Source organism: Trichomycterus rosablanca, chromosome 9 (assembly GCF_030014385.1).
Source record: "Trichomycterus rosablanca isolate fTriRos1 chromosome 9, fTriRos1.hap1, whole genome shotgun sequence".
Classification (NCBI taxonomy): domain Eukaryota; kingdom Metazoa; phylum Chordata; class Actinopteri; order Siluriformes; family Trichomycteridae; genus Trichomycterus; species Trichomycterus rosablanca.
The window spans coordinates 27621184-27642460 of NC_085996.1; the positions used below are offsets into that span (position 1 = coordinate 27621184).

Sequence of the window (21277 nt, forward strand, 5' to 3'; positions counted from 1 at the left end):
ATGCAGCAGAACTGTATGCAGTAAAATTAAGATTAAAAAAGGTTGTTAATTCTGTGAGGATGTTACCTCAGACTGCTGGTGTTGAATTCACTTTTAGGTGATCATTTATAAGAACGAACTAATTTGTTTAAGTTTTATCATTAATATAAAAATAGCTTCAAAATTCGGTGTAATGAGGACTGATATACAGTAGTGCACTAGGAAAACAAGGGAGAGTGATAAACATCAGGCTGTAGCAAAAGTCCTTTGTTAATACGTCAGGTTACATGAGCAAGTAGGTTCAAAGTCAAATACAAAAACTGCATTGTTGTTTTTTCCCATTTAAAATCCATTTCATGTGGTATTATTTTTTTTATTATTGCTATATGATATTTACATAGTGATACTAAATTCTAAAAAATAATTACCCCAGCCAGCATTTTTTTTTACAATGTTCACATGCAGTAGAACTGTATGCAGTAAAATTGAGATAAAAAAAAAAAAGATAAAAAAAAATTGGTAATGCATTGTTAGTGCTGTGAGGACGTTACCTCAGACTGCTGGTGTTGAATTCACTTTTAGGTGATCATTTATAAGAATCAAACTAATTTGTTTAAGTTTTATCATTAGTATAAAAATAGCTTCAAGATTCAGTATAATGAGGACTGATTTACAGTAGTGCACTAGGAAAACAAGGGAGAGTGAAAAACATCAGGCTGTAGCAAAAGTCCTTTGTTAATCCACCGAGTTACATGAGCAAGTAGGTTCAAAGTCAAATACAAAAACTGCATTGTTTTTTCTATATGAAATCCATTTCATGTAGTATTATTTGTTATATTATAGTTGCATAGTGATACTAAATTCCAAAGAAAAATGACCCCAACCAGCATTTTTTTTTTAAATGTCCACATGCAGTAAAATTGAGATAAAAAAGGTTAAAAATCATTGGTAATGCATTGTTAATGCTATGAGGACGTTACCTCAGACTGCTGGTGTTGAATTCAGTTTTAGGTGATTATTTACCCATCGTTACAGAGCTCTTCTGAGATGACACAACTTTCTTTTCCTGCCTTACGACTTTTTGTGCGCTGGGATATTCGTTTACAGAGCTCATGCTAATTCCAAAAGTGCCATTCTGTAACCCTGCACTGGGGACCATGCCCGGCGGCAAGGACCCATGGGTGATTACTGACGGGCCTCTCTGCTGCCTCTCTACAACATGCACAGACCCTGCGGGGGCAGTAATGCTGCTTTTCAGCGATCCGCCTCCTTGCCCATCAATCAGAAACATGCCTTGAGATCCGGCGATGCCCCCATTTGGCAGCGTTCCATGGAAGACCTGGCCGCCCTGGGCGCCTCTATCCACCAGCAACAGCTGCGATCCGGACAACTGAGTCGACTGAAGCATGCCTGTGTTTATAGCCTGGCCGGGTCCTCCATGTGTTTCCACCAACATCACTCTATCTCCTCCAGCGATCGTACTATGAGCAGGAACGGTACCCTGAACCAGAACGGTTTCAGCCATCGGAGCTCCGTTCAGCACGTACATCCCCCCCTGGGTGAGTCCCATCGCGGGCCTCTCGGCCAGAAGCACAGTGTTAGAGACCTGTGGCTCCAACATGTAATACATAGGCTGCTGTTGCTGCACCATCAGTGTCTGGGCGGGCATGACGTCGACACGAGTCTGAGCATGGTTGTTTGTAACTAGCATGTTCTCCTCTGTATGCAGAGAGGTGGAGGAGGATACAGCTTGGGCAGCATGGTTGACAACGTTGCTGGTGCTGGCTTGGATGGACATCGATTCGGAGTTCATGAGGAGTTCATCAGGTTTTGGAGGAGGAGGAAGAGGTGTCGAGGCAGCCGTGGTGATCCTTGTGCCACCGCAGATCTCAGCCAGGGTGGTAAACTTTGGCCCCAGGTCTTTGAGAAACTCCAGATCGTTTTCGGATTCCAGCATACTGCAGCAGCCCACAGATCCAGCAGGCGAGCCTTGGCCTTCATATTCATATTGCAAATTATAGTTATCGGCGGTGCCATCCACCATCTGGCTCTTCTGCAACAGACAAGAACAGTGTATTCAGAAGTATTCAGACCCCTTGACTTTTTGCCATTCTACCCAGAAATTCAAAAGACTTTGAGGCCCAGTCATTTAGACTCCACATACCTCTGAGTAGTAGTGATACAAGAAGTCATCTGAAAGGGCTATTCCGCTGTCATACTCCCCTCTCATCATTCCAAGGCCACCAGCCATCCCCTGATCCATAGAAATCATTTCCATTTGACCACCCCTGTTTATGCCGTTCATGGATGCCATGTAAGTAGCGCCCATTCCAGCCATGGTACCTCCATAAGTAGCTGCCCCATAGCCAGCTCCTGCTTCATAGCCAGCTCCTGCCCCAAAGCCACCTCCTTTTGTACTATAGTTCATCATCCCATCCATATCAGAGAGCATGGGCACATCCTGTCAAAGCAATAACAAAAAACATTCAGGAAAGGAATTCTGTGCAAGAAGTTGATCTCAGAAAACCCAGGGCTCTTGTTTATCTTAGATTTGTGTTGCTCCAGTTAACCTTGGCTATGCAGTTTCACAGAATAAAGGTTTTACTGCAGAACGAGGCATATATACCGATCAGGCATAACATTGTGACCACCTCCTTGTTTCTACACTCACTGTCCATTTTATCAACTCCACTTACCATATAAAAGCACTTTGTAGTTCTACAATTACTGACTGTAGTTCATCTGTTTCTCTACATACTTTTTTAGCCTGCTTTCACTCTGTTCTTCAATGGGCAGACCCCCACAGTACCACTACAGGTATTATTTAGGTGGTGGATCATTCTCAGCACTGCAGTGACAATGACATGGTGGTGGTGTGTTAGTGTGTGTTGTGCTGGTTTGAGTGGATAAGACACAGCAGCGCTGCTGGAGTTTTTAAACACGTCACTGTCAGTGCTGGACTGAGAATAATTGGACCAACTAGGTAGGAGTGTCTAATAGAGTGGACAGTGAGTGGACACGGTATTTAAAAACTCCAGCAGCGCTGCTGTGTCTGATCCACTCACACCAGCACAACACAATAACACACCACCACCATGTCAGTGTCACTGCAGTGCTGAGAATGATCCACAACCTAAATAATACCTGCTCTGTGGTGGTCCTTTGGGGGTGCTGACCATTAAAGAACAGGGTGAAAGCAGGCTAAAAAAGTATGTAGTGAAATATGAACTATAGTCAGTAATTGTAGAACTACAAAGTTCTTGTATATGGTAAGTGGAGCTGATAAAATGGACAGTGTGTGTAGAAACCAGGAGGTGGTTTTATTGTTATGGCTGATCGGTGTATAGCGGAATGATACTTTGGCACAGAATCAGGCAAAATTTCAGGCAGGAGTTTTGATTCATACGGAGCCCCTGAAGGGACATGATGTATTTTTTAAGTAAGAAAGTGGTGAGCACCAGTTACTATGTGGTTTTTTACTTTAAAAAAAAAAATACACCATGTCCCTTCAGGGGCTCCGTAGATTCAACTGTTCTTGTATTTGTTATTTCTTTTTTTGGTCAGAAGACCTCTAGTGGCAAAGCAATGAAACTGCATGTTTTTAAAATTATCTTTAAATATTTTAACACACACATACTGCATATCTTTTGCCTTTAAGCCGTCCAACCTGTAGTTTAAAAAATATTTCGCTACGTACATTCCCTGTTACCATCACATAGCAGCTAGACGTTTTCATTAACTAAATAACATGAAGCATTAAATGACAATAAATAAATGGAGAAGTTTTTGATTGTACCCGGTCTTCTCCCTGCCCTTCTGTATTATATGACATCAGGTGCTCTTTAGTATCAACGTTCATCTCGGCAAAACCCCCCATGCCTCCAGCTCCACACGAACAGGCCATCAGCAAGAGTGGGATAACTGTGAAAACAAGTGGAATGATCATTTTATTCTAAAATGTAATAGGAAAAAAACTGTCAAACTTCTTCAAAATTATTATCCCTAATAAATCATTTGTTCCCATCGTTTTTGGGGTACTGAATTCTGTCTCTTTTTATAGTAGGATGGATCTCTTAGATGTTGTTTGTGGTAAACATTTCTCATACTTTTTGCCGAGCTTCTGCAGTGTATGCTTTTATGGCCGGTCTGAGATCAGATGGTGGGTAAGGACATTGTTGGAGCGGGTTGTTACGGCTTGCTTTGCTCATTTGTCACGGGTAGAAACAAATGGAATTTTAGTCTCCGAGTCCTGAGTTACATAATTTACTAGAAACCAGACTTGTTGAAATGCTAGACAAATCAGTTTGTCAGTTATCAGGACACTACTTATTGGGTTCATTCTGGCTCTGTAACATGTACAACACAATGTGCTAAATCTGCAAAATCACATTAGATATGAAGAAATTAAGGTCTTTACATCATGTTCCAGTTAATTAGAAATTCCAGTTGATTTATTTAAAAGTCACTGGGCATGTCAAAATACATTATTATAACTGTAATTGTTCATAGCTAAGGCTGGCATGACTAACAAACTAGCTAGTTAAGGCAAATAAGCAAAATTGCATTAGCTTTAGGTAAAAGAAAATCAGATGTTTAAACTACAAAATAAAATTGACAGAGATTTATATTACAGAACCAGAACAGAACATAAGCAGGTAACATTGTAGATAGTATAAGGTAATATTTAATAAAATAGGTCATTTTTGCGCATAGCTAACAGGCCGGCTATCTTTTTTATAAATAAGGTCTAAATAATATAATAAACCCTCCCCAGTTTTCAGGGATCCTATCATCCTTAAATATATTAATTGATTTTGGATGTTATTGGCTTACCCACACAAAATAACATGTAATTCTAACCTCCTCCCCCAAGTCAGGCATTAATAAATGCTTCTGAAATTACTAACTTAAAAGTAACACTTTACAAAGATGAGGTCAAACAAACGTAAGCTTACGTAAAAGCATGAGAAGTCCCAGAAGAAGCAGGCCAATCCCAGCAGCTCCTAGTGTTGCGCCCTTCTGGTGAACCCCTCGGTTTCCGCACACTCCCTGCTTTTCACATGTGCACACATCCAGGTTTACCACCTGGTGGTCTGGACATGCCTGCCCCTGCTGGTCCTGCACCTCCACTGTCACCTTGTAAGGGCCCGGCCATATAGGTGAGAGAGCCTTTAAAACGGCTGTGGTATCTGCAAGGTTATAAAAGATGCACTCAGCATTGATAAATAATTTCTTTTTTTTATTTTATTCTATTAATAGATTTTCTCTAATCCTCTCTACTCTTTAAATAAGTTGTGTTTTAGTTTCATTATATTTCATTTGTCCCATCAACCCCAGAACTGACGTCAGATCTCAGTGGTGCTGTGCTACCATGGTAAGACTGCAGCACCACCTGAGCACCTGAAAACTGTATGTTACATACAGTTACTCAATAACCTCACTTCTTCCCTTAATAATCATTATCTTCTTACCTAACTTTTTAGGCAGTGGGAACTCAGAAGGCTAGTAATCAAAGGGCTGTCGGTTCAACCCTAAAACTGCCAAATTGCCACTGTTGGGCTCTGAAGTAAGGCCCTTAATTATCAATTGCTGGAATTGTATTCAGTCACAACTGCATGTCACTTTGGATAAAAGTGTATGCTTACTGCTGTGAATGTGTTCTGTTTAGGCAGCACTTCTTCTGGCTGTCATTAAGTTAACCCTTTTCACTACTGTATTATCACCCTGTATAAAATTTACATTTAATTTATTACTATATTTCTTTTACAGCATATTAGTTCCATAGCTTCCACTGCATACCATTAAAGTGCTCCAATTCCCATTTTCCTGTACTCTCCTCATGAATGATGTTAAACTTAAAAGGAGCCGAGTTTGGAAAGAAGTCGTGGTCCACAGCAGTGACGTATATTGCTTCCTGATCAGTGCACATGATCTGCTTCTGACTGGTCAGAGTGGGGCAGTGGTCATTAAAGTCTTCCACCTGGATTGCAATGGTGCCTGTAGCCGTCTTAGTGGGCATGTCTGCAATGAAACAATATATATTTAAGAAGAATGCATTAAATCCAAGAATATAAAAGATATATAAAACACATTTAAGGCATCAAATAGGATTTTTTGTACATTTACTACTACCTGTTAAATGTATACATTTTTGTCATATGATTTAAAACAAAAAGTTCTTTTTTATATAGGATTCATTTCACCGCAATTGCTGCAATTGCATTTCCCATTATAACATGACATAATAATGAGCAAGGCCCATAACCCTCACTTGCTTACACAATATACTGTCAGAGTATTGTAAGTCGCTTTGGATAAAAAATGTAAATGTAAATGATTCCATCACGCACCTTAAACTTCTAGACATGACAATACAAAATTATATAAATATTTTTTGATGCATTAAAATCTGGCATGGGCACAAAAATGCATATCATGTCATTGACTGATTTCTGCATTTGTATGTATTTCAATATCTATTTGCCACATTTGTGCTTTTCTACAGTTTGGCTACAATTGAATCTACAATAACTGTTTGTGTTATTTAGCAACTATGGAGCTTTAGCTCCCCCTAGTGATTACAATGTTTATCTACAATCTGCCTGTGCAATGCAGAGTAAACTGGCAGGTGTTACATAATGCTGTGTGCAATGTTACACTAATACACATTTAAACGTTCCAAGAAAAACTCAAAACTACAAAATGTTTTATACACTTATTTATAGATGTTTACGCCACACATATGCAGTGGTTAGGTAGGTAATTCTTATATTTCAGTTTAGAGTCCTTATTAAGTGTTGCCCTTTAGATTTACATTACATTTTCTGCATTTAGCAGACGCTCTTATCTAGAGCGACTTACAGAAGTGCTTCCATAGTAAACATTTCATTTCTCAAGTTTTAGTAAACAACAGTCAAAGAATTCTGTCGAATCAGCTGAAACCTGTTAGAACCAAAGTGGTTTTTTTTGTTGTTGTTTTTTTTTAGATGTGCTTTACTTTTCCAAAAAATTAAGGACTGTTTTCATTGTCTTTTTTTTTCTTTTCATTTTTCTTATTTTGTCATAGATTTTTTTTCATAGTCTTTGATATTGCAATATATTGTCACTGCTGTAAGTATTTGGAACATTCAGTTAGTATATGTTTGATAGACATGGGTTTATGGCCTCAAGACTCTTAAAAGATAATACATAAATGACAATTATTGGCACCCCTGGTAAAGATGAGAAAGATAAAAAAAAACTTTATTTGGTGAATTAGCTTAATCTCACACTGTCTCACACTAGGGACAGTGGTAGCCTAGTGCAGTGCTCCCCAACCTTTTTTGCACCACGAACCGGTTTCATATAAAATAAAATTTTACGGACCGGCGGGGAGGAGGGATTTAAAATAGAATAACTATACTGCTCACAAATGAGCTTTTTTCGCTGCAACGAGATGCTGCTTCCATCTGGGGGTGATACGAGATGATAAACACCCGTGTGCTGGAAATGGAAGCAGTGTTTTCATTGCTGATGTAGCAATCTCTAATTATTCTTTCTGTGCGGCCCGGTAATAAATGACCCATGGACCATGGTTGGGGACCACTGGCCTAGTGGGTAGAGCTTTGGGCTATTAATCAAAAGCTTGAGGGTTCAAATCTTCTATAATGTTGCCACTGTTGGGCCCTTGAGCAAGGCCCTTAACCCTGTCTGCTCCAGGGGAGCCGTACAATGGCTGACCCTGCGCTCTGACCCCAGCTTCCAAACAAGCTGGGATACACAGAGAAAGAATTTCATTGTACTGTACACATGTATCTGTATATATGACAAATAAAGGCTTTCTATTCAATTCTATTCTAAATATGAGAAAAAGTCAACCTTAAAGTAAATCTATTCTGGAAAATAATAAATCCTCACTGCAGTCATACTGGTGCTTCACATAAACAACAATGTATGTTCTTGTTTGGTTTGCTACTGTGATACCTTGACTGATGCAGAGGATCTCAGCCATGTAAGTTCCATTGACCAGGTATGGAGACTCTCGATCTGGAATCTTGTTCAATTTAATGTCACCGGTTTTCTCATCAATGGTCAGCCAGCTGTCTTTGTCAGAACCTTTAACATATCTAAGAAATGAAGACAAAGGTCAGCATTGTTTGAAAATAATTTATATCTTCTAATATATGTGTGGAAAAAACAAAAAACAAACATTGACTTACGTGACCCTCTCAGCAGGCAATCCGGTATCTCCATCAATAGCATTGTACCTTGTGAGTACTTTTGTTATGTCCACCATCTTGCCATCTTCAGAAATGGGAATTGCTTTCACTTTGGGATTGAAGCGAGGGCCCTCCGGCTGGTTTTTTACTTTGATGTTCATATTGTAGACTTTACCACCTTTTAATCCGGCGCCACCTGCTCCTCCGATCGAATAGCCTGATCCGCTGGACGATGATGTTCCAGTTCCAGTTCCAGCACCTGCACCAGCACCTGCACCTGCACCTGCACCAGCACCAGCACCAGCCCCTGCACCAGCTCCTCCAATATTCACGCCCACTTCCTGTCCAGCCCCAGACACTGAAGGGTGATATGCAGCTTCATTGTTTACAACAATGCCCAGATTCATGTCTTTAACCTCCTCATAATCCACAGCCTGAAATAAAAGAACACTGCTTATTATTCAGGGAAAAACAAAATTTTTGTTGATAAGCCATAAAACAGGAAATATAAATAAGGTGGCCAAAATAACAGAAACCAAGTAACAAATGAAACACAACACATCTGCAGACCCAACAGAAAAGCTGTATGTTTTTTATATAGTTGTTTTGTTTTGCAATTCCGCTGCTCCCACTTGACCAGATAATTAAATTCTTTTTGAGATTTTATTTATGCATTTTCTCTATTTTTCTCCCAGTCTTTTGCTGCTGGGACCTCGATTTTGTCCGAGGAGGGTATATTCACTAGACACACGTTCCCTCCGAAGCATGCGCAGCCCACCAACCTCTTCTTATTCGCCCATACTCATTCGCACGTAAGTCAATCTTGTGCACAAAGAGTCATGCACTGATCTCAGCATTCCTTCACTTTTGTACAAGCACCTTGGGCTACTAACCAGCATCTTTACACAGTGTTAAAAACTTCACCTCCCTTTTTAGTCCGGTCTTTTCCCACACAGCAGACCAATTTTGTCTGCCGATTGTGCCTGCTAGGGGGCGCCTATCCTACCGGTAGCAGAGCTGAGATTGGCTGATTAGGTATTTACATGAGGTGTATATGTGTTACTAGTTAAGTGACCTGTGAGTAAGCAGGCATTTTATGTCAGGGTTTAGGATAATAAAAAAAAAACGCCTTCAAGATAGCAGTGCTCATGGCACCAGACAACAAGATTAAAATTAGGGTGATGAGCATTTAATATGTGATAAGCTTTTAATACACAAACACTGATTTTAGTGACATCTGGTGGAGGTAAAAAATATTAAGCTGTAAAGTACGGTGGCCGAGAAGTGCAAAACAAATTTACATTTCAGAAAACAAAATTACAAAAAAACAAAAACAAATTTACAACAAAAGCAAAAACAAATTTACAAGTGCTCGGGTACCCAGTGTTTGTAAATATGTTTTGGCATATGTAAGTGTTTCAGCACTTGTAAATTTATTTTCGGCATATGTAATTTTGTTTTCTAAAATGTATATTTGTTTTGCACTTCCCGGCCGCACATTTCTGACGGAAAAGGTAGGTACAATAAACCGGAAGTGCGTGTTGCTTACCTGCTGTCAATCAAACTGTTTCTCAGCGATAAAGTGAACGGAGTTTGTGATGGTGACGATAAACAAGGTTTTGTCTAGTTTGTGGAAATCATTTTATCCAGTTGACCCGCTATTGTTTTTCTTGTGGAAAGTTATTAGATTGTGCAGATGTTTAGACGTGGTGTGTGCATCTCTATCTACCGTCCGCTCTTCTAAACATCTAAGGAATTCCCACAAGAACAACAAAAGCGAAATAATGAAAATAATTAACACAAAATGGACAAAACATTGTTTATTAGAGACGGAACATTTGATACCGAGGCTTTAAAGCTTGTTTCACTTTTGTAACACTGGACTCAGTGTATCGGAGCTTATATTAAAGCAGCATGTGCGGGACTGATGAAGCTTTGTGCTGTGTTTTATCTCACTCACTATATAAGAGACAATCAAACCAGGGTTACCCACCGTCCTGTAACATACACAATCCTGCTTTATCTGGAGACTAAACGCCACGTTCAGTATTGAACTGATACAGGACGCTTTGTTCCGTATTTTTATCAATGGGAGACAGTGTGGTGTATAAAACAGAAGGAAACTGCGGCTACTGTGGGAATTAAGTAGTGTTCACTTTTATTCTTAGTAACGTGACATAACCTGTTTAATACACCGCTGTATGAGTAGCACAGTGGGCGGAGTGCGTTGTTTTGCCTAAAATATGGTTCTGACTTATTATAAAGAATGAAAATAATAAATTTTAAACACCATAAATAAAACCTTTGTTCTCATGACTGCTATAACCAGCGCACACACACCGTTACTAAGAATAAAAGTGAACACTACTTAATATAATTCCCTCAGTCTCCCACTGATAAAAATACGGAACAAAGCGTCCTGTATCAGTTCAGTACTGAACGCGGCGTTTAGTCTCCAGATAAAGCAGGATTGTGTATGTTACAGGACGGTGGGTAACCCTGGTTTGATTGTCTCTTATATAGTGAGTGAGATAAAACACAGCACCAAAGCTTCATCAGTCCCGCACATGCTGCTTTAATATAAGCTCCGATACACTGAGTCCAGTGTTACAAAAGTGAAACAAGCTTTAAAGCCTCGGTATCAAATGTTCCGTCCCTAATAAACAATGTTTTGTCCATTTTGTGTTAATTATTTTCATTATTTCGCTTTTGTTGTTCTTGTGGGAATTCCTTAGATGTTTAGAAGAGCGGACGGTAAATAGAGATGCACACACCACGTCTAAACATCTGCACAAAACTTTCCACAAGAAAAACAATAGCGGGTCAACTGGATAAAATGATTTCCACAAACTAGACAAAACCTTGTTTATCGTCACCATCACAAACTCCGTTCACTTTATCGCTGAGAAACAGTTTGATTGACAGCAGGTAAGCAACACGCACTTCCGGTTTATTGTCCCTGCCTTTTCCGTCAGAAATGTGCGGCCGGGAAGTGCAAAACAAATATACATTTTAGAAAACAAAATTACATATGCCGAAAATAAATTTACAAGTGCTGAAACACTTTTACATATGCCAAAACATATTTACAAACACTGGGTACCCGAGCACTTGTAAATTTGTTTTTGCTTTTGTTGTAAATTTGTTTTTGTTTTTTTGTAATTTTGTTTTCTGAAATGTAAATTTGTTTTGCACTTCTCGGCCACCGTAGTAAAGAGACGCTTTATCCTCTTCAATGCTTCGCAACCGTATTACCGTAAAACGGGGTGTAGGCGCACAGTAAAACTTGTAGCGCAGATAGTGACTGCAGTCGGACTTTAAAACTAAGAGTACAGTTTACAAATCCATGGGTACGGATTACTAAACCGAGGGTACGGATTACTAAAACGAGGGTACGGATTTTGCTCTTCACATATTGTTTTTCCTTAGTGACCCTTAAGGGGCTCCGCAGTACTTTGATAGGTTTACATTATATCATACCGTATATCGCTACTTTTTTTTGTGTGTGTGTGTGTGTGTGTTGAGAATATAAAGCCTCCACAAGGAGGCGTTCATGTACAAGTTTGTTTAATTGTTATTATTTTACCACTTTATGTGTCACCATGACCCTGACCAAGATTAAGCGGTTGATGGAAATACATTAGATCAATATATGTTATATGAATATATGTTATATGTTATCAATATATGTTATACTTTTTAGTCATATTGCCCAGCCCTAGCTTGAACTATATAGAAATAACTTCAGTGATCAGTGTAGTAAAAACATGTCTATTAACCTTGGTGAGCACCAAGACTCCCTCATTGGTCTTCGGATCGGTGTAAATCCTGAAATGTCCACCTGAATTGCCGGAGATAATTTCAAACTTAGCCAGAGAGTTGTTAGTGTTCGCCTCGTCCAGATCGTTGGCTTTGAGTCTCATCACCTCGACGTCCGCGGTGTTTTCCTCAATACTGCCCTCATACTGCACACGAAGAAAGAAAGAAAACTTAGGTACAACAGTCTGTTTGGTGCTATTTCATGCAGTCGGTGATATTGGCTTGCATTTCTGTCTACTGTCTACTCTACTTCTTCATTATACAGAACCACTTGCTAAGCTTAGCTGAACAGAAATGAGATTTACAAACCCCATTTTCAAGAAAGTTGGAAAGTTTTGTGGTTTGTTCATTCTCTAATTTTTTCATTGATCATTGAATTTTGTAAAAACTAGAGTTTAATCCCTGAAACAAACTCAAAAAAGCTGGAAAGGGGAATTTTTCTATTTAAAACATTTATAAAACATTTTACTAAATGGCCCAACTTTTCTGGAAATTGGGTTTGTAATAAAACATATTAAACTTTCTTACAGAGTCTTTCTCCAGTGTTGGAACGTTATCGTTGACATCCGAGACCAGAACCTTGAATGTTGCCGTCCCTGTGTTGCAACCTGCCGCTCCATTGAGGTCTGAGGCTTTCACGGTGAGTATGTACTGATCAATTGTCTGCAGAGAGATGAAAACTGTAATAAGTCTCACATGCTATTAAATCTATAAACATATGATATGTGCATTTGTTAATTTATTTTATATAACTGATTCCACATGATTAATGTCGTGGTGGGCCTGTTGCCATCCAGAAACTCTGACCTACACACCTGACACACCCAGAACAGGACACCAGCCTGTTGCAGGGAACCAAACAATCACCTGATTGTGCACTAACTCACACCTACGGGTATATAAATGTAGCCAATACACCTTAAAAAGTATCTGGAGAAAACCCATGTGGACAAAACAAACTCCTTACAGACAGTGACTGGACACAAGGGTGAAAGTTTGGTCTCCAAGACCCTGGTGTCATGAGGTACCCAAACTATCTGTTGGACCCCTGATTATGCGCATGCTTACATATAATTAATATATAGCTTAATTTATGGTTGTTTGCTTATTTTGCACATTAAAAATGTAGACATAAAGCTTTAGGCACTTGAGATTTGAACTTGACTATGACATTATCTGTATGGGCGACTCACCTCTCTGTCTAGGTTAGGATCATTAACCAGGACTTCTCCTTTCGAATTGACCGTAAACATCCTTTTTCCTGGAGGCTGCTGGTCTATAATCTCATAAAAGATCTGAGAATTGGGGTTGCCGGGTTCGTCAGCATCGGTGGCCGCAATTTTCATCACCACGGTACCTGGACATTCATTAGCATTATTAGATAATTAGATGGCAACTACAACAATTAGGCAATGATTATAATTGCTATCAACTACTCAAACATGTTAGCCAGAAGAATGGGTGAATTTTTCATGTTTTCTGGTGAATTGTGGGTGTGCATTCTCAGAAATGTGCATTGTGCATGAGCTGCAGTGCAAGTGTTTATCACTGCGGTGGTAAAAGTCAGGGTGTTTTAAACCCTGGGCCGTGACCCTTAGGTGGGTCACAAGCCAAAAAAAATGGCTCACAAAAAGAAATACAAATGAAACAAACGGATTTTAACAGGCACATAAACTGAAACTTGTCTGCGATCGCCCCCTTGTGGAGAGAATAGGATGCACACGCGCACACACATAACATTATCACCACTGACAGGTGAAGTGAATGACACTGATTATCTCTTCATCACGGCACCTGTTAGTGGGTGGGATATATTAAGCAGCAAGTGAACATTTTATCCTCAATGTTGTTGTGTTAAAAGCAGGAAAAATGGGCAAGCGTAAGGATTTGAGTGAGTTCAAGCAAGGGCCAAATTGTGATGGCTAGACGACTGGACCAGAGCATCTCCAAAACTGCAGCTCTTGTGGGGTGTTCCCGGTTTGCAGGGGTCAGTATCTATCAACAGTGGTCCAAGAAAAGAACAGTGGTAAACCGGCGGCAAGGTCATGGGTGGCCAAGGCTCATTGATGCACGTGGGAAGCGAAGGCCCCACCTCGCAACTTACAGGAGTTAAAAGATTTGCTGCTAACATCTTGGTGCCAGATACCACAGCACACCTTCAAGGGTCTAGTGGAGTCCATGCATCGATGGGTCAGGGCTGTTTTGGTAGCAAAAGGGGGACCATAATGTTATGCCTGATTGGTGTATGTATATCAGGAGCAGTCTGAACAAACCATGTTTACGTTAGATCACTTTCATATAACATATATTAGGAATGTAACGATACACTCTACCCACGATACGATACGATTCACGGTACTGGGTTCACCATACGATTTTTTACGAACAAAATTAAATTGAAGACAAGTTATGACAAAGTTTCCTTTTATTACTTCTATTTAAAATAAAATACTGGATTTGTGCTTATATTTAATTTATCTACATAATGATGTCATTTTATTTCCGAGGTAGGTACAAACTATGCATAATAATGCTGCACATTTCCCTTTTCGTGTAAAAAAAAATAGCGCCAGCGCCCTCTGCTGTTTAAAGAGAATATCGATTCATCTTAAATGAATAACCGATTCAAATCATGGCACATGCGCACCGATTTTTAACTGTCTTCCGGTGAATCGTTACATCCCTAACATATATTGATCTAATGTATTTCCATCAACCGCTTAATCCTGGTCAGGGTCATGGGGACACAAAGTGGTAAAATAATAATAATTAAACAAACTTGTACATGAACGCCTCCTTGTGGAGGATTTATGTTACATCTTGTGTAAAGAGCATAAGATGCATTGTGTTGCCTGGGTGTAGAGGCTGATTAAGTGCTGTTCTGCCATCTAGTGGTAGTTTCCAAGAACACACACACAATAAAATCCCAACCTTACTCTCAACTTACTACTGAGTTCCATGTACATGCTATATTTAGACCAAGTAGTGATTATGAAGATGTTAAGGACTTGCCTACACCACTGAGTTCAGGTACAGTGCCGGGGCTGATGGAAGAAAAGATTGGCGCGTTATCATTCTGATCTTTAACCTTTATCCTCAGCTGGATATCTGTCTCTGCAAGTGTGCCATTATAAAAAGTAGCAGCTCCAGAAAGCTGTCAGAATAAATAAGAGTATTATCCCAATGATTTTTTTGCAGCGTTAATCAAATGCTTTAGATTAGCAGCTTTATATCAAGTGTACTGTGATTCAGTATACATTCCATTACTTACATTGTACTGGGCAATTTGCTCTCTGTCCAGGATCTGAGTTACTCGAACGTTGCCAGTGAAATGGTCCACCACAAACAAGTTGTACGGGGGTTGGTCCACACCGACACCCTTTAAGGAATATTTCACTAAGCCCTTCATCTCATCTTCCTTGTCTGAGCGGATCTGGAACGAAGACATTCATAAACATATTAATACGTAATAAATTGTAATGAAATATTATAAATCAGTTCAGAGAAACAATTAACGAAAGCATAAAGCAATCAACGACATTGACCAAAACATTGACAACATTTAATAAAATACACTATATGGCCAAAAATATGTGTGCATCTGACCATGAGCTTTTTAGACATCCCATTCCACACCTGTGGACAGTAATACTGAGTTGACATCCTGTTTATGCCTATAAAATCCTTCTACCTTTCTGGGAAAACTTTCCAGAAAATTTTAAAGTGTACCAGCTTTTTTAAGGTCACTGATGCTGGACGAAAAGGTGTGGTTTAATCCCAGTAGTGATCAGTGGGTTTGAGGTCAGGTCTTTGTACAGGACACACCACAAAAAAACTTATCAAATCATGTCTTTATATGCTTTGTGCACAGCCATGCTGAAACATAATAAGGCCTTTCCTAGACTGTTGCTACAAAGTTAAAAATATTTGATTTATGTAATCAATATTAAACACCTACAATGGGTGTGGCTGAAACACCTGAACACAATACTTAGTGGGTGTCTTAACACTTTTGGCCATATGCCTTATGTATGACGACCTATAATCCACTTCTAAATGTGATTCACTTTTATGTATTTAAATATAAAAAATGATTCATTTTTGACTCTGTTTTGGTCAGGGTTGTGGCAGTATTGGTACCACCCTACAGCTTTTTGGTACACATAAGAGACATTTCGAGTAGCCAATTCACTTTCTACAAGTTGCTGGGAAATAGGAGAAAACCCCTGTGGACAGTGAACATGTGAAACTCAATAAAGAACCCATTCACAGAACACTTGTTGGTAAAATTACAGTTTCCCAACCAAGCAGAGGTAAAATCATTTTAAAGGAGGTGAGTGATAAAGGAGCTTTAAGTGACAGTAGTGGTTATAGTGACTAACATATAACTGTAAATAATTCAGATTATTTTTTTATTGATGATGTCTGTGGAACAAACCCTAACCAGCAATTCTTGGGGATTCTAGGGGATTTTCTTAACTAACTTTAAAGTAATTTAATTAGAGTTAATTGACAAAAAAACTAAATCCTAATTGACAGGATGATCACAATTAATGAATTAATAATAAATCATTATTATCTTTTTGAGATAAAATACCGATAATATAAAGTGTGAGTGATGGGACTGCACTTTCTGAAGTCACATAGTTTGTGTAAAACTAGTAGAACCATTAAACTATACATGTTTCTACATTTTATTAGCATATGACTAGAATAGTTCACTTGTAAACTGATCAGGGTTGCTGTAAGATCAGAGCCTACCTGGAAACACTGGATGCAAGATGGGAATTGTATAGACTATTAATTACCAATTAGGATGTCTGAGAAAACTGAAAAGACACAGTGAGAACACTTCACGGACAGTGACCACAAGGATCAGAAAATCTAGGAGATGAAAAAGTCCACTCTTACTCTTGCAATAAAGGGCTCTTTGGTATAGTCCACATTCTCTTCCAGAACTCTCGGTGGGACGATCCATTCTCTTTTGTGCCTTCGAAGGGAAACAGACTGGCCTGTGCTGGCCCCAGTTTCATACACACACTAGGGAAGAAAACAGAGAAAGTTGTATTGCAGCTTTTTTATTCATCATTGAAAATAATCACCTGGTTATACTGCTTTACATTTGTCAGATACACAGTTCAACCAAATCAGTATGACATGCCCCTTAATGCATTCTGGTCAAAGCACATAGGCAGTGCTTCCTCTTGCTGTTTATACAACAGGGTGGATAAAAAAGGTATTGCCTCAGGTCTGTGGAGCAACTGTCTATATGACAGGTATTACCTATCACAACATTGTTATTGTGCTCCTCTCATTCAAATACCATTCTCAAAAAGTAAAGTACTGCAAGTGGACAAGCCACATTCTTTGGTGCTTAAATTCCTATTGGAAAACTGCTCAAACAGCAGCATGGTGCTCCAACTTTTCTAACACTGGGCATGGTAAACTCTCAGAACAGAAAGGTGAAATGGGGAGGTATTCTTAAGGTTTGTAGTTTAATCATGTACTTGTACTATGGTATGGGCCTGTGAAAAACGAAAGGACTGAATAAGAGATGCATGAGTACCGATACTGGTATACTGCGCTCGTTAACTTGTACTCGTACTCGCAAACGAGGCTCCGATACTAAACATCCGATACCGTGTGCCTAGTGCACATTGCTGCATTATGCCTGGTTCACACTACACGATTTCTGCCCTGATTTTCGCTCGGCGACTGGTCGGCGCTAGATTTGCCGGCTCGGGAGCAACTCGGCGTTCGCTCGGCGATCAAAACTCGGCTCTCGATCACTAAGTGTGAACTATCCAACAACTCGGCGACCGGATCGAGTTTTCTAGCACGTCAGATATCTGAGATGAGAACGCAGGATACAGTGTGAGGGGAAACGCAGGAGAGGAGTGTAAACAGGTGGGACAGGGGGATAATATAGTTTCTATCAGAATACACCGGCATACACACGTTTTACAGTATTTCTGACCTGATCGTTCTCTACAAAACACCAACACTGCATTGCAAAAATATTTATTAACCTCCATCTCACTACAGAACAATCCATGCTATTCTTGTTGCCAAATCCACTCAGATTAATTTATTTTTCCTCCTTGATTTCATCACATCAGCGCACAGACACTTTGATCACTCACTACTCGTTGACGTGCATTTTTGGACGTGATATCATTAAACTTCTCGTCACTTCTCGTGTTTTTGTTTAAAAAAAAAAACGGTATTCTAAATAGGTATCGTATCGGCGAGTACAAAAATACATGTACTTGTACTCGTACTCGGTTGGGAAAAAATGGTATTGATGCATCCCTAGACTGAATATGTTCTTAAAAAAAAAATACTGCATACACCTTTTACAAGGGTGGCACCCTCAAGCTTTGTACCTATTGTCTATTCGTACTAAAGAAAATATAACAGTGCTTACCTGTGGAATAAAAACTACATATACTGAAGGCATACTACATGCATTACTACCCCCCCCCCTTCCCCCCCAATCAATACTATGATACATACTATGACATACTATGATCCAAAAGATTAGCCCCTGAGAGTAGCACCCCAGTGACATTAAAGAAGACTTAAAAGGGAATGGGGGTTAATGCAGTGCAAAATAATCGAGAACTGTAATCTGATTGTTAGTTACTGAATGAGTTCTTTATCTGTGGTTTTGAGCAAACAACCTACTTAATACACAGATACACAATTTAGCTCCACAATATACATTTGCACAGCAGGGCTGCACCGCTGATATGATTAACATCAGTAATACACCTTCCTTTTTTTTAATTAAGCAGCAAAAAGACAAATTTCTGACATTTAGTAGTACAGAGTTTAAGAATCTAACATGAAAGTTATTCCTTGTGTGATTACTGTTCACATAAAATGTTACATGGTGTCTTTACAGTCCCCAGAAATCTCATATGTATGTTTTACTCTCTGAAACACATTTGCATAATTTAATATGGAGGGGATCCCAATCCGAGCACCCACACTGTACACATAGTACAATATATACTCCCCAAGCAGTTTATTACATACACTTATCTGGAGGCACATGCATCGATTATGCATTGAAGCTACACCTACCATTCAGATTGACTTTTTGGGTATACAATTACTGACTATAGCCCACTTTATCACCCCTTCTGTACACCATTTATGAATAGCAAGGGACCTTAATAGGATTCTCTATTGACCAGATGATGTTTGGGTGATGGGCCATTCTCAGTAATGACACAGTAGTATGTGTAGTACTGTTGTATGAGTCTGGATTTTTAAATAATGTTTAAACTAAATGGTCTCTTTAGTAATAACCCAACCCCTGTTAGTACTTGTGGTAGGTGAACGGTTAAAAAACTACATCTATTTTTTCTTAAACAGTGTGTGTGTAGTTTTTATCAATGGGCTCCTGATTTTATTGTTTTGAATGAGGCACTCTTTTGCTTCCAGCATTGAAAGTGAGCTTTTTAAATGATCAATGAATTCAAGTAACATATAGGTGTACCTCAGAGATTGTACTGTTTTATATGTTACCTTGTTGCTGTGAAGCTACTGAACTAAACAAACAACTAACTGTAAGCATAAATAATGCCACCTCAATTAAACGCCTTTGGGTACACTGGCAAAACCACCCAAACTGGGTTACTAAAACTGCTGAACAACACACATAAGCCTACCTCAGCAAAAAGCCACCGTAGACTACTATTTAATGTACGGTCAAAGTATTAATTTCATGATTTACAGGTTGGTGTTTATAACATTTGGCATTAAATATAAAGTTATCTGAAGAGATGACGCATGAGAAACAGATGCCTTTGCTCGACTAAATACAAAGTCAATGCTCACTTGTACAGTACATTGTTCTTTACATAAGGGGACATGGTTTAAATCCAATTAATAGGTCTACAAACTCTATGTTAAAGATCAGATGAATGAAACAGTGCACATTATTCAGAAAGGAAAAGCAAAACTCAAATTCAGATGTATGGAACAATGCAAACTGTATATAGTGTACAAAAAAAAGCAAGAATCAAATTACTTGAATTAAAACAAAGCATAATCATAGAAATCTGCTAAATAGAATTATGTAAGGTGCATGTCATGTATGGCACATTGTTATAAAAAGAATAAACAAAACCAGGGCTAATAATTGGAAGGTCCCTGGTTTAAACCCCACCACTACCAGATTACTACTGTGGGCCCCTTAATCTGTAATCGTTTAATTTATATTTAGTTACAGCTGTAAATTTAAATGGATAATGGATGTGTGTAGTACGGAACACTGTTAAGGCAAAAACACTGTTTTCTTCTAGTTAATACAAAAGTCAGTAATGGTCACCTGTCCTTCAAAAGAGTAAACACATACATTTCAGCTCATACAAAACGCTATACAACAACTATATTACAGTTTTCATCAAAAAAACAGCTGTTTACACAGTTCTTTAAAAAGAAACAACGGCATGTTGTGTGTCAGTCGTATATTACGCTGTGAAAGATGCACGGAACACTGTTACATACGGCTTAATAGCGACACAAGCAAAAAAGCAAAATGTTCTCGCATAACAAACTCAATGGTTAAAACTGAAACTTTAAAATGTATGTAACACGATAACGAACTGTTGGTAAGGTTATAAACCGCTAAAGAGTGGAAACTTACCCATAAAATGAAGCAAAAAAGAAAACCAAGCGGCGCAAAACGCCGGGCCATGACCGTCGTGGCTAGTTCGGTTTTGTAAACTTAAGCTCGAAGTGAATCCTCAGTCGGTGTAATATTCGTCTAAATGGTGTTTATCGTATTCAAATAGTAAAAGACGTGCAGTCAGATTCTGTGAGATAATAAAAGTCTGAGGCTAGGTAGGACAGACCGGGACTTTCGATGGCGCTACACACCCTAACCTAGGGCTTAGAGGAGGACCTTAACGTCAGAGCCAGGTAGGTTGCCAGGTTGCCAGGTAAGTGTTTGTGTGTTTGTGTGTGTGTGTGTTTGTGTGTGTGTGTTTGTGTGTGTGTGTGTGTGTGTGTGTGTGTGAGAGAGAGAGAGAGAGAGAGAGAGAGAGGTAAGTCCTTGTTATTGGTCCAGTTTTTAAACATGTCCGCCTCTGGTTTCGTTTGGCTGCTGGTCAATGTTTGTTTACTACACCTGGTCAGGTTTTGGGTAGTCCCAGTCCAACAGTAAAACGCTGTAAAAGTACTCTGGTTGTTCCCACCTTTCAAAAACATGCAGTAGTTACATTTACATTTTCAGCATTTAGCAGATGCTTTTATCCAAGGCGACTTAC

The 21277-nt window shown here is 39.1% G+C and overlaps 1 protein-coding gene across 1 annotated transcript; it reads right to left on the minus strand.

Moving 5' to 3' along the window:
• Positions 1–415: 415 nt before the first annotated feature.
• dsg2.1 (desmoglein 2, tandem duplicate 1) lies at positions 416–20800 on the minus strand. The gene is made up of 14 exons (XM_063001317.1): positions 20656–20800; positions 16908–17036; positions 15268–15429; positions 15009–15150; positions 13190–13353; positions 12525–12659; positions 11957–12142; positions 8178–8611; positions 7942–8084; positions 5779–6000; positions 4935–5168; positions 3776–3900; positions 2144–2440; positions 416–2032 (listed from the first exon to the last, which is right to left on the minus strand). Exons 1-14 carry the CDS (start codon positions 20704–20706, stop codon positions 995–997), a joined length of 3462 nt encoding a protein of 1153 aa, XP_062857387.1. The 5' UTR covers positions 20707–20800; the 3' UTR covers positions 416–994.
• Positions 20801–21277: the final 477 nt, after the last annotated feature.

Excerpts from the sequence above, each read along its gene's own strand:
- dsg2.1 (XM_063001317.1), bottom strand. The coding sequence starts at position 20,706 with ATGGCCCGGCGTTTTGCGCCGCTTGGTTTTCTTTTTTGCTTCATTTTA. Across the intron at positions 12,143-12,524 it reads CAACACTGGAGAAAGACTCT|TATGAGGGCAGTATTGAGGA; the intron begins GTAAGAAAGTTT and ends CTTCGTGTGCAG. Across the intron at positions 2,441-3,775 it reads AAGGGCAGGGAGAAGACCGG|GATGTGCCCATGCTCTCTGA; the intron begins GTACAATCAAAA and ends TTGCTTTGACAG.